General features: G+C 42.8%; 1 protein-coding gene across 2 annotated transcripts in view; it reads left to right on the top strand.

Moving 5' to 3' along the window:
• Positions 1-155: 155 nt before the first annotated feature.
• The window catches only part of mute (gon-4 like protein muscle wasted), a 40,230-nt gene continuing 24,565 nt past the window's right edge, over positions 156-15,820 (top strand). For both annotated transcript variants that reach the window (XM_075890332.1, XM_037418690.2), the window contains exons 1-13: positions 156-445; positions 766-1,250; positions 2,894-3,049; positions 4,689-4,808; positions 6,564-6,683; positions 8,816-8,984; positions 9,207-9,323; positions 10,531-10,630; positions 11,713-11,869; positions 12,115-12,201; positions 13,322-13,502; positions 14,135-14,267; positions 15,635-15,806. In XM_075890332.1, the coding sequence (XP_075746447.1) occupies positions 388-445; positions 766-1,250; positions 2,894-3,049; positions 4,689-4,808; positions 6,564-6,683; positions 8,816-8,984; positions 9,207-9,323; positions 10,531-10,630; positions 11,713-11,869; positions 12,115-12,201; positions 13,322-13,502; positions 14,135-14,267; positions 15,635-15,806 (2,055 nt within the window). In that variant the 5' untranslated portion in view covers positions 156-387. The remainder of the gene's footprint in view (positions 446-765; positions 1,251-2,893; positions 3,050-4,688; positions 4,809-6,563; positions 6,684-8,815; positions 8,985-9,206; positions 9,324-10,530; positions 10,631-11,712; positions 11,870-12,114; positions 12,202-13,321; positions 13,503-14,134; positions 14,268-15,634; positions 15,807-15,820) is intronic.

Genomic DNA, 15,820 nt, shown 5'->3' with positions numbered 1-15,820 from the left:
CCTGTGACGTACTACAACTAATATTAATGGAACTTTGTTACAGAAATGTAAACAACGCAACTACATTTACCATAATGTTTTTTATTATCAATGAAACTCTAGTTTTCACTAGTGATCCCTTGCTTTTTTTTCTAGCTTTATAGATGGCGTGACCGTTCCCAACACAACATAGAGGGAAATGTTCTCCAAGTGACGCGGATATGTGTTCGACTCGCGCGAAACACAATTATTCGCGTTTAACATGTGTGTGAGCTTTGCCTTCGGCCCAGGATTTCCACCGGACGCATATGCATCTCTGAGCTTTCGCCGATCAAAGTCCGACATCGGAATTATCGCGGTGAAACTACGATTGGGCGCCCGGCGTCGGACGCGCCGGTCGAAGTCAGAATGCCCAATTCCGACGACAGGCCGCGAAGATCGACAACGGGCGGACCGTCTACACCCGGTAATTATGATACGGACATCTCAGCGCACGTATTCGAACGTTACACGATCTGTACGAACTGCCTGCGTGTTTCCAATCGCTGCTTCACAGAATGTCAGCTGCTCGGCTGCCCAGAATTGGCGCGAGTGTTTGATGATCCGTTTCCCATATTTTATAAATTGTAGATCATGCCCCAGCGGCTCCAGTGGTTGTGCAATGATACCAAAATGCAACTGTGGCGCGTATTGTTTCATTGCTTATTTACAGTTTACAAACATAGCCGCTGTACACATCGCGTGAGTTCTAGCACACATTGTAAAGAAATGATTGCTTGTTTTCAGGGGATGCACAGGTCGAGAACCTGCTCCCAGAGACACCGGAACGTCCGCTAACGCCGGATCCCTACCGCAGGACCCCTGCCCTGGACAGTGCGCCGCTTGTGATTTGTGAGCAAAATGCTTCGACTGTTTCGGATGCACCCCCTGATGCCGAGTACGTTTGTATACCGTCTTCTGACGGCGAGTACCGCCTGCAAGAGATCACCTTGGAGGCTTCGAGTCCGCAACAGGATGCAGACGGTGGTTTGGCGGCAGCGCCCGCGGATACTGCGTTGGAAAGCGGCCCTGCTGACGCTACCGGCGAAGCCACGACGTCGACTGGTCAGCGAGGCAAACGTCCGAGAGAAGAACGTAAGGGCAAAAAGAAACCAAAGAAGCCGAGGACGGCCCCTGTGCAGGAGCCGTGCGATACGGATCTGGACAAGTTTCTGGAAGACACCGCCGAGAAGAACAATCTCACCGTCACGAATGTCAAGAACATCATACGGGTCTGGCACTTTTTTTTTTTTAGGGAAGAGAATAGAATCAAAATATTTCATAATGATAATAACTGTTGGGGCTTGACATCCCCAAAAAATTATATGGTTATGAAGAATTCCGTAGTGGAGTACTCGAGCTCCGGAAATTTTGACTACCTGGGGTTCTTTTAAAGTGCTATAAATATAAGCACACAGACACATTATTTTCTATCTATCGAAAATGTGGCTGGGATTCGATCACATGACCTTAGAGCCAGCCGTATAGTTTCCTAAATATACACTAGAGGGGACTCTGGCGCTAGTGTCTACGGGAGCTGCAACGTGTAGCACTTCAGCGAGCATGGGAATTATGAGTATGACATGGATTTGCCTAGTCTTCGTACTTTACATTCGTTCTGGCTTCACGTGACTTGAAGCTGCTTTGTCATGAAATAACAATCGGCAGATGTTCGGCAGTTATGATTCACCACCTTAATCTTTTAAGCTTACCACTTTGAATCGGGTCAAAAGGGTTTGTTCTTTCCTTGGAAACAAAACAGAAACAGCAATAAACTAAGCCACAAGTGCGTTTGTCGCCTGGAAGCACAAAGGCTAGGTAAACATGTAATAATTCTCATGTTTGCTTAACGATTGCATTGCCAGAGTCCCCTTTAGTTAATTTTAGGAAATTCTATGGAGCCAGCGGTCAAGTCGTGATTACTTGTAAAATCGGTCTGCGCAGAAGAGAGAGCTCCCATTTTACAATTATCAAAGCATATGTATTTTGGCAGCAGTTCTGGTTCTACAGCAGCATTCGCTGTGACAGCACAGCAGTTTACAGGGCACATTGATGATTGTATTCGTGATGTGTGGTTGCCCAAAGCAGCTTCCCTGCTGGTTGTGTGATCGAGTACTCCGACACCTCTAGTCAGGATAATAAGGCGGAGAGGGTCGGGAACAAATCTGGCTCTTGATCCACTCTAAACTTACCGAAACTACGTTTTAGCTTTCACCCATATTTTTAAATGATCACTGACACAGAATGTCAAAGGCGAGATAATGAGATGGATTTATCTAGAAACATACATAACATCTATGAAATATCAAAGGCAAATGTAGCCTAGAACATATTTAAAATCAGTTTCAAAGTGATGCCGGGCGACACAGCGAGATGCAGAGCCTTGCGCGATGCCGACATCAATGCAACGGGAATGTGAACAAACCTACACCACAAGTTCGTGTCGGCTGTTTGCTTGGCAAGCGCCTTGGGCCTGTGCTACCTGCAGTTTCTTGCTTCGTATCTGTGGCTTTGCATGTGCTGGCTGTCAGTGCGGCACACGCTCTTGCTCATAGTCAGTCACAGTTTTACAGGGCCAGCTTGGCTTTCTTTGGAATCAAAACTGCGACTGGGTTCTGTACAAACATCCCTCAAATATAAGCGTCGTACAAATTAGGTTTCCAGCCATGATAAGAGGTTCGTAAGCTACCCATTGCAATAACAACAAAACAAAAGCAAGGTGCAAAATTTTTGTGTCACTGCTTCTTGAAAGCGCTTTTCACGGTCTTTTGTTGTGATATTAAAAAAGGCTTTTGACTAGCTTAAATAAATGTAAAAGGCACTCCTGCTATGTGTTCCTAGTAGCGACTTATGTTGGCGCTGTGTTTTCTTCCAGAGGGTTGTGTCAAACAGCCGTGTCTTAGCCATGCTGCAGAACACAATGATTTCCCATGTGGCCGCTGAAGAAATGGGAACAGATCTCAGCTCATTGCCGTACGAGCCAAAGTTCACGAGGGCCAAGGCAAGGGAGATCATGGAGAAACAGCCTCATGTAAGTAGGGAATGTATTGCATACAGTGTTGTGCTTGAAGTGAGCAAGTTATTATTGGTGCCTTGCCCACTATTGCTGACAGTTTGTATTGTCTCACAATTTTCGCACCTCAAGTTAGTTTTAGAGCCAGCGTCATGATTCTCCATATATTGTGACTGCATTTACCGCTGCAATCTAAAGCTTCAAACAGAGCTGCATTTAACAAGCTCATAGGGCTTTTAACAAGACTGCTAGTTCTGGATTTACAAACATAGTTCCACATGAGGAACCACACTACTTGGCTGAAAACGAAAACCAAGTGGCACTTATTTTTGAGCATTGAAGACTACCTACAGAAAGAGAAAATTTTTCTTAACGTTGTGTGTATGCATGTGCAAATAATATATGTTGACATGGAAAATATCTCAAGAATAAGCATGCTAACATGTAAAAAATGAAGTAGAATGTGTGTAAGGAAAGCCCTATGTAGTATTTACAGGGCCAGACAGAATACAATGTAACCATTGAAGAAAGCTAAAGGGCAATTTTTTACAGTCCCTCTGTAATGTTTAGTTGTGCTTGTGCTCAGGAGCGTCCTTATGGTTTACTTACTGAAGTCACTCTCACTTATAAAAACTTCCTATATTCTGTGAAACATTCGGTTTTATTAAAACTGGCTCTTTAATATTACATTAAAAATGACCTAGGTATGAGTTGACAAAATCTGGGATCAACATTTGACTACAAAAATTAAAATAGGCAGTTCTTGCTGGACAGCAACTTTTATTCATGTCTTATTGAGTAAATCGTGAGCTCAATTATCCTTTAGGTCCATCAGGCTCTTTACATGTTGAGCTCTGTAATCCGTTCCAGCAAATGTGTTGTGCTATGCAAGCTAATGTTGCTTTTTGAGCCTTCAACTTGCATGTTAAGCTTTTGTTTTCAAACATTGCTCTTGTACAAATAAGAAATAAAAGCATCGCACAGTCTAGAGGTCATAAAAAACCAGCCAAACCAAGAAATTCCAGTGAGAAACAAATAGGACAGCCCAAGACTATTCAGACAGTGAAAATTGAAAAGTTAACTGTAGGGATGGGGCTTAAACTATGTGCAATCTCTGGTGGCACTTGGCACTAAGCTGTTTGTTGTATACTATAGGCCATTTGGAAGGGCCAACAGTTCTGAAGATTAAAGTTAGTGCATCCTTGTGTATGTGATATTCTCATACACCAGTATCTCTTGTGCATTTTCACAAAATGTTACGTATGTGTCTAAGCTCTTCACTCCACAGCTCCATTAAGTTGTACTAACTTGGTTGATTGGTTCAGTAACCAGGATATTTGGTTTTTAATTCGTGTATTTCATGCAAACTGGGACCAAGCTACAAGGGGTCTTGAATGCTAGTGTAAATATGGTTTTAAAAAATAAAACAGTGACAAACACATTGATAGCATCGGCTCCAGGCTCTCAATACACTTCTTCATCCTTATTCTTTTCACATCACAATAACTATAGTACCAGTATGTGTGACCCAATGGCTTAACAAAAGATCTTGCTTGACTATTTTAATAATTGACAAACGGTTGATGCCAGACGAGGATTTTAGCATAAACAGTTCACAACTGTTAACCGTGCATTCTGGAAACATGCACATACGCAGCTCCTGTGGCAAGTCTCACCAATGAAACTGTCCGCGCCTAGTGGCTCACAGCAGCTGCTTCAGCACGAGTTTCCTGATGAGAGCAGCTCCGACGAAGAGTACCACCCTGCATCAGAAGAGGTATGTCCTTGCACTGTAACAGGTGGCTTTGGATTTAATGCTAGAAGCATTTGGGTTGTGTCTGTGTGTGTGCATGGATGGGCATAAAGGTGGAGAAGCCACTTTTTAGGACAAAAAAGATTGCCAAAAAATCATTTTGGGGCGAAATATTATTTTTTGATTTTGCCAATACCAATTTTTGTGCAACCTAGATCATTGTTTTAGCCATGACAGCTTTATCTATTAAGTCAGTGACCAATGGTGCTTTGTTCTTTACTATTTTTGCTTTTTTTGTAGACTTGCAACCTTCTAGCGGCGTCCTTCTACTTTGGCTCACACAATTTTCATTGTTTATGTCTTGCCAAAAAGCTATATGTTTAGTGAGTGCAATAAGGGGCTGAGTGTTGCTTTCAGAAATAATAAATTTATAGAAAGCGTGAACTATAAAAAAGTGCTTTTTCTCAGTCATTTAGACAAAAACTTTGAAGCTTTAAAACAGTTGTTGTGGGAAATCTAAAAAAAGCCATGAAATTAGCTTTGTTGCACTCTTTGATATCTGTAGAATCCAACAACATTTCCGTCGGCAGGATCTAATGCTGATTCATTAAAAATGTGGTCAATTAAAATTTTTATGAATAAATAATTCAAAAATATGGTACAGTGCTCATAAAAGCTTGGTATATTTGACAGGAGTGCATGTACAAGCTATCATCATCATAGCTTAAATAATAAAGCACCTTATGTTTAAATCCATATTCTCCCCCTGATGGTAACTGGAGAGCTTAGGCAGGCTTTACTCTCTTTATTGGAGAGAGTACCTGAGCATTTCAGCTAAGCAAACAAGTTGTACGCTGTTTGTAATGATGGGCGCTATGTTATTTTTCTGTACTAGCATTGTAATGCATGCACTACACCGGCGACGAAATGCCTGTACGAATTCCTGTGCTGTTTTTCAGTGCCAGTTGAAAATATTCATTTTACTGCATTCTCTGCATTGTGCCATCTTTTTGCATGGCAGTTGATTATTTGTACAACGACAGCTGGCAGCGAGCCTAGACAAGTTACCCCGAAAATAGATGAGGAACTTGAAAAGTATTTAGGATGTTTTAAGTAAACAAACATCCTAATACATCTATGAGCAATATTGATTTTGAAATTTAATTTTGAAATTTATTGAAGAAAGAATGAATTAGCCCGAAAGTTCATTGCTCTTCTGCTCCTTATCATTCAATGACTTGCAGTGTAACCAAATATGAAACTGAGAGTGAGGGTTTCGTTAGCTGACTATCTTACTTTAAAATTTTTTTTTCTTACTTAACAGGAAAATGAAAACTGATAATGATTGTCTGTCACTGCTTGAAAAAATATCTGAAGAAATTATGTTTTTTTTTTTGATAAATATATGTGAGGATTGCAGCTCAGGCATTTCATGTAGTAACTAGATTCATTGGTTTATTGTATTTCCTTGGTTAGCTTTTTTGTGCAACAACACCGCTTCCCAAGGCAACGGCTTCCTGAGGTGGGTCAAATGTGGTCCAGGTTGCCATGTGCCATGGTAGTACTTTATACCGTTCTGTGTTAAACAATCACGCTTTGGTACAACTTTGGTACAATGTTCATTTTTATTTAATATGGCGTTATTGAGTATGTTAGATCTAGCTAGGGATCCGTTTATTGATCATCTCACCGTACAAACTGTTACGAAATTATGTCATGTAATGGCACGCGACAGTTTCCATGCTGCTTCACAAGAACGGTGTCTGTTCTTTCATTTAGAGTGAAGACGACATCACTGAGCCACCTTCGTCAGTGGCATCGTCTGTTCCATTCTCACCGCCTGCTTCAGATGCAGTGCAGGAGAGTCCAGAAAAGCAGGATCCCGGTGATGCGGGAGCTGTAAGTACATAGTATTAGCGTGCAAGCCTTGTAACTTCTGATAGCAGATAGCAAAGATGACAGTAGTGTTTTCGTAGATTCGAAGGCATGTTTTTCATGGAGATTGGTACAAGTGTGCCATGAATTTTATCCTCACGAGTGTAGCAAAGGCGTAAAAAAATTTGAGTCTGCATAATCCTGCAGGCTCCGTTCACCGGCAGAAACATACCTTGCTGTCTACACAACAATTGTTCACATTACAGTTAAACCTGGATGTAACGAAATTGATAAATTCCTGAAAAAAATGCGTTATAAAAAGTATTTCGTTATACGCAGGTTCAGTACGAAAGTTCAGAAACTAAACGTGCAAATTAAACAAAAGAGGGACTGAAGGCGGAGCTAACCCAGAACACTTATTTTACAGTAAAAAAACTGCGTTATTACTGCGATAGAAATTATATGGGCACTCTTGGGGGGTTTTTGCCGTCGCTGCCATGTTCCGTAACAAGGCCAAATAGATAACATGCCCCCGCGCATCATAACTTTCACAAGCGGGTAATAGCGCGGCGCGAGCACTGTTGAAGCAGAGATCAAGTGAATCAGCCCATTCGTTTCTAGCTTGACTTTTAACGCGCTGTTTAAACAAAAACAAGGCACGGAACATAATCACAGGCACAGATATGGGTGTGAACTAACAAGTGTCCCAGTTGTTACTTCGCTGCCTTTGAAAAGCACACTCTTTTCGCAAACGGCACCTGTCCAGCGAGCGAAACGATCTTTGTGCGCCCGGAAACTACATGCAGTCGTATCGGTCAAAGTCGAAGGCATGCGATTCTCCCCGCCGAAGGATAAGCGTGCGCGCACAAGCGTCTACACCCCCCTCTCCCCCCATTCACGGGGCAAAGTGCACGTGGGAGATAAGCGCACGTCGGCGCCAAAGAACCTCCTTGGTCGGCGCATTGTGATGAGCTGAGCGCCGAGCGCAGACGGCTTTTTTTTTTTTAGTTTTCATATATATAGATACGTATACATATACGATGAATAACAGTGGCGACGGCAAAAAACCAGGCAGCTAAGACTGTTTATATAGTTGCTATCGTAATAAAAAAAGCAAAGCTAAACTTCGCCGGGGGCTACACTATGCGCTCGCAGTGAAATTACGCACGTGCGCATGGCGTTGAAAACTAAAAGCGATCGACTCGGACACAGACACCGATACGGCAGAAAACTATTCGGTAAAGCGCCCTCTATATGCAGCGCGGCCCCATATATGTGATGCTAACTAAAAGCTTGGCACTGTCAACGCGCACAAGTCATTTTTTTTTCTATCTTTCTTTTTTGTTTGGAATGGGGGGGGGGGGGCGGCACTCTCGTGAATGCACTCGCGGTGGCGAGAACGGCGGCAACGCCAGCTCGTGGGGTGCAGGCCCGCCTCGCACTCACCCGGGAGCGATAACGAGCGCTCGCTCTTGCCTGGTGCACCATGCGCGGCGGAAGTGGCGGCGGCAGGACACTCACAGAACATGCATGCTCGTACCAAAATGCCCAAACTCAGAGCGAATCCCTAGATTGTCCGTGGGGAAAATTCGTTATATTAAGGTTGTCTCCCGCTGTCACTTTGTTACATACAGGTCGCAAATACGTGTGCTTCAATGGAGCAACGACGGGGACTAGTGAACCTTGGTTATATTGAGGAATTCGTTATATGGAGGTTCGTTATAAGCAGGTTTAGCTGTAATAGAAAGGCGTTATGTCTGACTCTGTTTTATTTGTATTTGATCCAGTCTGAATATCACTGTTTCTACAGCCCTGCTTGAAAAGTGAGTTTTGTTCTGAAAAATGTGAACTTGTCGACTAACTGTTTGAACATATCTTGGGCCAGCAGTGTGAAAGACTCAAACAGAAAAAGGCGCACAAACGGACCACTTGTAGCACTGACTGTGAACTGGCAATCAACTGACTATCAGCCTAGTAGACAATCAGCATTGTGTTTGGTTGTTTGTGTGCCTTCTTGTGTGACTGTCTTAAGCGCTGCTGCCCTGCATTACAGTTTTATTCCATATTGGCACAATTGAATTTGGGAAGTCAGTAAAAAAAAAAAATAACGAATGATCATTCTATTCAGTGTTTTCATGTTATTGGCTGCTGTGCAGGAGAGCGGTATCGCCGAGCGTACCCGCTCAAAGCTGCCGCTTCACGACACGCCCCTCGAGTGCATCGAAGCCCAGTTCATCGCCCCCGACATCACCACCGACATGTACGACACCGAGTGTGATGATGAGGAGTGGAAAGAATTTCTCGTCTCGCTTGTAAAGCCTTTCGGTGAGGACACATGGCTTGCTAATCAGTGCAGACTATTTCGGTTATGCGTGGCGCTGCCTTGATATTCGTAACACAGCTATACTATGTAGCTGCTATCCTACAAGGATGATCAAAGCTCTGTGCTTAACTAATACAGACAGAAAGAGCGAAAAGGGATGCCACAGTTCGCTTCCCGGATGTGATATAAATCGAGTCAGTGATTTGTGTGCATTTTCCTTGTAGAACAAGAAGATAACCATGAAGACGACGTGGAGGATCCTGAATACACGGTTCAGGATGAGGAAGAAGAGAACTTCGACTCTTGGGATGTTCGCAATGACCAGGCCGTCAGGATACCTCGTGAGCTCCCCTTTCTATTCTCCGTCTCCAGATGTAGGAAGACATTGTAACAATTGGCATTTCTTTCAGCCGGAACTTTATTTTGCATGTAGTTGGTAAAATTAATTTGCTTTGCGACACTCTGCGTTTGTTTGTAGAATCTGTCTGCACATTTACTCAAAGGGCTCTTAAGACGAAACTCCATTTTAATGCGTAACACTTTTTTTTTTTTCTGGTTAGTCTTCCTACACTACTGGGACTGTACTAGTAATACAACATTTTCTGAAAATGGACCGTAACTGCAATTGATCAGTTAGCAGCATGGAATTTCGGAGCCAGTTTCACTTTTCTTTAGTGTTCACTTGTTTAAAGTGTTTGTTTTTAGTGTTCATTTATTTAAATCTGTCCTTCAGTAGAACTCTGGCTTCTCTCAGGAGGTTAACTAGTGCAAAGTTAAGGCCTTAGTTGGTTAATAAATTGACGTTTTGCCAAGCTTGAGGCATAGGCCCTGCACAAAGCTTCAGCTGAGCATCAGTTGATGGGAAGATGCAACGTGCCAAATTTAAAGAGCTGCAGTGGTATTGGGCAGTAATATAAAGAGCATCACTGCTCCTCTCGCATTCTCACCTCTTAAAGGAAGCCTGACAACAAATTTAGAATCTCTAGGTGCTTGTGTTGTTCGATAGTCCTGCATGCGGGGCCACCGATTATTAGTGGCGAGCATTGCCTAGACGATGATTTTCATTTGCTGTTAAAGTAAGCGTGCGTGCTCATCCGAGCAGTCAAGTGCAATCGACATATTCTAGGGTGTCACGTAGACGTTGCAGAGGTCAAGCAAGTATTGTCGGCGTCAGAGAACATTCGCGGGGTGCTCACGATACCCCGACTGGCACACGGCGAGGACTATAGTTCGTCACCTCTCTTACTCTGTTGTTGGGCTACTCTCAAGGTGGCTTAGACTGCTTACGCCAGGAATGCTTTTCTTTTTTTCTGAGGGGGACACGCTCAAAGCACCGACATGGCTTTGTTATTTGAGACATTGTTGCATTTAAGTTCGACCTTTCATGCACGGCGCACTCAATTTAATTTTTTGCAGGTGTGGGTCTGCCAAAAATGTTTAAATGATTTGGCAGTATGGAAAAAGCTTGTGTCAATAATATCAAAAAATCTATTTGTTTGAACTTAGAGCCCCGTCAAGCATTGTCTATGGCCATGATTTTGTTTTCAGAGCAAGAAGTGAGTGACTTGATGACTGAGCTCATGCAAGCAGCCACGCGGGAGCTCTTGGACAATGAGGAAGAAGAAGATGCCCTGTTGGTTGCAGTAAAGTAAGTGGTTGTACTCTTGCCAATCATTGCTTGTACAGATAGGAACAAACAGGCGCGTACAAGATCAGTTTCAGTTGGTTACTTGCAGTATTTTCTGGCAGTTATTCATTTGCAACACCTGAAAAGCTGTGTTGAAAACACCTTTGGTCACCCCTGCATAGCTTGGGGCACAGGTGAAGCAGTAATATAGCACACTAATGAACTCTACAATTCCCCATATATAAATCATGTTTTACGTTTGCCTCGTTCGATGTGCTTGCAGGAAGGACATGATCAGTCTTGGCCTTCCTAAAAATATGTTCTTTAAAAGGATTTATAACTTGTGCACAGCGACGAAAACGGGGCAGGGAGGGTGTCTGGCCTTCCTATGTCATGCACCAGTAGTGCATTTTTCTGCCCTGTGACCTGTCGCAGAGACGACAAATTTCCTTCCTAGCTGCTTTTTAGACACGAACCAGCTTCTGGCGGAGGCTGTGTCTGTCACTCCCTTGTCCTTCACACGGTGTCCACCCCACACAGCGCATGCGCGTCCCCTCTCTCTTTTCCTGCACTTTCCCCCTCTCGTGGCACCCACAGCGCATGCACGTCCTATGTTCTCCCTCTCACTCCTCTAGGAATCCTGTACTTCACGCAGCAACACGCACGGCAGGTGGTTAGACAGCTGCATACTCTGCTGGGGGTGCCACAGTAGTTACGCAGTATAAAATGACGAAGCACGCGCCTCATTCTCTCCTGCGCAACGCCGCGATAAGTGCCAGCATCAATTCCTCTGCCAGTGTCAGCGTTAGTGCCAGTACAAGCTGTCACTAAAGTACACCATCTCTCGCTCAGGCAAACCATCTCCCTGCTGCTTCGCATCACACATGGTTCCCTTTAGCGAGAGCTGGTGTAATTTTTCAATCACCAGTCAGACCAACTGGTAGTACCCTCTGCAGTAAGCATTCAAGGAATCAATCTTGGATAACTCAGAGTTATAGCATGATTGAAGCATGGTTGCAGCTATTTTTTTCTTTGCATTGTATGTTTTTCAGTTTTGTACTTCAATTACCTTCTTCTCTGCTGTTTCTTCTCTACAAATGCAGGTCATCCCCGGCCAAATCTGCCACTGCCAGTGCAGCTAGCCTTGTGGAACAGTCAGAAGCAGACATATTTCAGGAGGCGACTGAGAGTGTGCAAGACGAGATTTTCGCCCAACCCACACCTCGGCAGATACAGCAGTTAGAGGAGCAGATGAGAATGGTAATATATGCATGCATAGTACATTGCTGTCTTGTGGGTCATTGCAGTGTGGCAGCACAGAAATTTCGGCTGTTGAAAATCTTTCACAAGCTTATTAGCAAAACTGTTGGTGACAATCTTGTGGCTAGGTTCTCGTCTTAGTTTAAGACTGTGCAGACTGTACAGTGCAGGTATTGTGCTGTAATACTTTCAATAATGCTTGCATGGGATCTGATTGAACATTTATGGCACATTTTGCATTGCAGCATGTCCAGCTTTTGGCCCAAATGTGCTTGCTGTGCAGCAACAATGAACACCTTTCCAAGAATTTCGATATGGCCAAGACACTTTTGGTGAGTGTTACATGGTGCAGAATAAAAGTACTTTCTGCCATGCTTGTTTGAGCAAAAACTGACTGGAGTGCCTATAAATGACATTGAAATCGGACGAGCATCCTGTTCTTCTGGCAAAAAAAATAATAATAAGTAAGTAAACACACCTAACATGTCTTCAATTGTGGCAATAAGGAAAAGACGGAGCCAGCAAACTTTATCTTTACAGAATGAAACATTATTTACCGTGAGTCCTTTATCATTTTTAGGTAGCTCCAAAAGAGCATGTCTTCATTCATGCAATCAAATGTGTGCTCAGTGTCCTGCATTTATAGAACTCCCGAACAGTCGCAGATGGGATGTCAGCAAACTCATGGACTGACCACTGCTCAAGATAGCCCTACAATGCTTGAAATTACGATGCAATGGTGTGCTGATCGTTGCCACTAGCCTAATGAGTAAAAAATTACACATTTTTTTAATGTGCATTCATAATCGGACTGAAAGCTGCATATTTTACTCATGTGCTCTGTTAGGCTTCTTTGGCAAAAGTGAAGTGCTAGGTATGGAGCTGGTGATCCGATAGTGTTGACAATTTGTTGTGAATGTGCTTTCCCTGGCTTGGAATTGTCAGCCACCTTCCCCAAGAGTGCCACCTTTTAAAAGTAAAGATGACATTCACCCAACTGTAATGTGATGCTTCAATGAAAAGCCCATGCAAGTTGTGGAGATATAGAAAATTATGTTTAATAGTACCCAATATCAACTCAGCACACACAGACTATATGAGATGCTGTACCATAGGGTTCCAGAATTATTTTAACCACGCGTGGTTTGTTGATGTGGCCCCCTAATTGTGTACATGATGGATTTGCATGCTACCCTGATCAGAATGCAATCACTGTAACCAAGCTGTTTGAAACCTGTGCAGACTTCTTTTGTAGACACGGTCTGCATTGAGGATAATGTACTTCTACATCATGCACTTTTACATAAATAACCTGGCTAATGAGGAGGTGGCCTAGGAAACAGAATGCTATGCCGCCACCAAATGCAGGGGTGTGATTCAGTTATAGCTAGCACCGCTCACAAGATTTTACAATCGAGAATACCTTGTGATCTGGATTTGTTTCAATTGCAGAAAGAGCTGGGAATCTTTGCTTCGCGGCCATTGCCGCCACCAAAAAAGCAATCTTTGTTTAACACGTGCAATCTTCCGCAAGCCATCCGGATGTTGGAGAGCTTGCCCCAACGTCCCCCAGTAGCGACACCTGTCAAAGGGACGTCAAACTCAGCTCGTAAAAAAAAAATGAGGGGACAAGGTCAGTTTTGATGTAGCACATACTTACGTTTACTGATTTAGTCATTCCTTCAGCTATGCATTTGTCCTTAGGAATTTGATTTTTGCAACTTGTAAATGCGGCTCCTGTCATTGTGTGTTTATTCTTTACCAAATTTTGACCTTAGTGATCAAGCTGTAAACTTGATAAGAATAATGCTGTGTTTGTTTTGAAATGGGTCTGTGTTACACAGTGCTCATCTTTGTGGCAATTAGCTATTTCATTTTACTATATATTTCAAAGTGGAAAAAACTTTTTTTTTTGACGAAGTAAGTGGACAACAATGGTCAATAAGGAATTGCTGGTGTTTTATCTGCTAACCAAGCTTTGCTGTGAAAGATACATTTTAATAATATCATACTAGATATAATTGTAATCTGCTTGCCCACCTAAAGTAAATATAAAGGCACATCCAACTATTCTGTTGTGCATCAGCTTTGTACTGAATGTTTTGCTCGTCTGAACTTGCTTTTACCCAGCTGTCACTAAAAATAGCTTTTGCAAAATACCGTACATTTTTGTTAGTGTTCTGGTGATCCATAAAATAAGTTACAAGATTTGCGAACAGCTTGAAGAAACTGTAATTTCTTTTCTGTCCTTCCTTCTGCATGCAGTGCCGAGCCATGCACGCGACATACTACTCGACAGCCCCGTGTTCATCTATCCAGACTTGCTGCCTACAAGTCGAATGTACAGTCCACTGCATGACCCTTTCAAGAAGGTCATCTTCTTCCCATCAGAGGACCAGTTGCGTAAAGTTTGCTCATACAATCCTGTGCGCAGTAGCCAGCGTTTTGTTAAGGCACCGAGATTGAATACTGTGGAGCCTGAATATATTGAATCAGAGAACCACAAATGCAGTTTCATACGCATTGATAATTCGATACAAGATCTAGAACCTACATGGCATACTTCACTGGAAGATAATTAGTTCTCTCTGCTACATTAGTAAGCTTCATTGCATTACACAACTGTGTTGCGTTAAAGCATTCAACAGCAAATATGTTGTTATGGAAAGTGAATAGGACTTTTGCTGGTTTACACATGCATATTTTGTAACCCAGCACCTCATTCATTTTTCCTTCGCATGAAGTAATTCTTATCAAATTTATTACTTTGTCTCATAGCATCCGTGAAAATGGTGTTTTGTTTGCACGAGTATTTCCACATATACAAGAAGAAGTGATTGCCTTAGTGCTAGGAAAGGCACACTTGAAAGGGCATGCTGCGACACAGTGCGCTGTAACATTGCAAGTGGCTATGAACATTTTCAATAGAATGGCCATGCTGTGCTATACTTTTGCAAGGGATTTCCGTGGGTAAGATACGACTGTCCGGTGTAGACAATAAATTGACATTTGTTAGTTCAACTGCTTTTTCTATTCACTGAGCAATAGTTAGTTGTTGAGAGATATTACAATGACACGCACATGCAAATGGGCAGCTCTTCTAACGTAGTGCTTAGAGGCAATAGGTATTTATTGGGATGTTCAGACATTGAATGATCACATCTAGCAATTTGCTTATCAAATAGTGCTGAATAGTGGTGCAAAATGTCAAATCGAATGTGCTATATATTTAAGTTACTTTACCTAAGAAACATGCATATTACTACTTCACTGCTTCACTGCACGTTTAGGGCAAAACAACTACAGAGGGGCTGGAATGGGAGAAAGACATCTGGGTAGCCACCAGTAGAGCAAGAGGTCTTTATTGTCTGCTATAAAGTTTACAGGCCAAGAACTTATCATGCTTTGTACATAAAAAAGTTATCAAAGCTACCTGGTCAAGTGCTTACCATTTGTAGTTGGTGGTACTACTTGACGAAAACCATCTTAATTTCTGTGTTGAAATTGACCAATCACAAGGATTTTGAGCACATAAAATTCCATGTGTTCCATCATGGCCAATGTCCCACGCACGTGGTGCATGGCTTTTGTCACAGCACTATTTGACTGAGAGATAATTGATAGCTTTCAATGCATCTGCCATGCTTGCCAACGGGCGTACCTCAAAAATTTCCACATGCGCCACGCATGCAAAGTGCGAATGATTGCAGGTGTTCGTTCCCATGGTGAGGTTTGATCCTAGTTTCAATTTTCCTTCTTTTGCAGCCTGCTAGCTTTGGGACTGGAGCAGTTTGTGCCTCCTCGGTCTTGCTCCTTTTCCAGCGCCTATCTGCGTCTCATACGAACGTTCCTTCTTCCTGTTAAAACCGAAATCCAGATCAAGGTCCATGTGAAGAACATCATTTACAAGAAGATAGGCGTTGGGAATCCCATCAAGGTGTGCCGATGCTT

This window comes from Rhipicephalus microplus, chromosome 1 (genome assembly GCF_043290135.1).
Source record: "Rhipicephalus microplus isolate Deutch F79 chromosome 1, USDA_Rmic, whole genome shotgun sequence".
NCBI lineage: Eukaryota > Metazoa > Arthropoda > Arachnida > Ixodida > Ixodidae > Rhipicephalus > Rhipicephalus microplus.
Note: the sequence above shows the minus strand (reverse complement) of the source record. Positions and strands in the feature narration are given on the sequence as shown.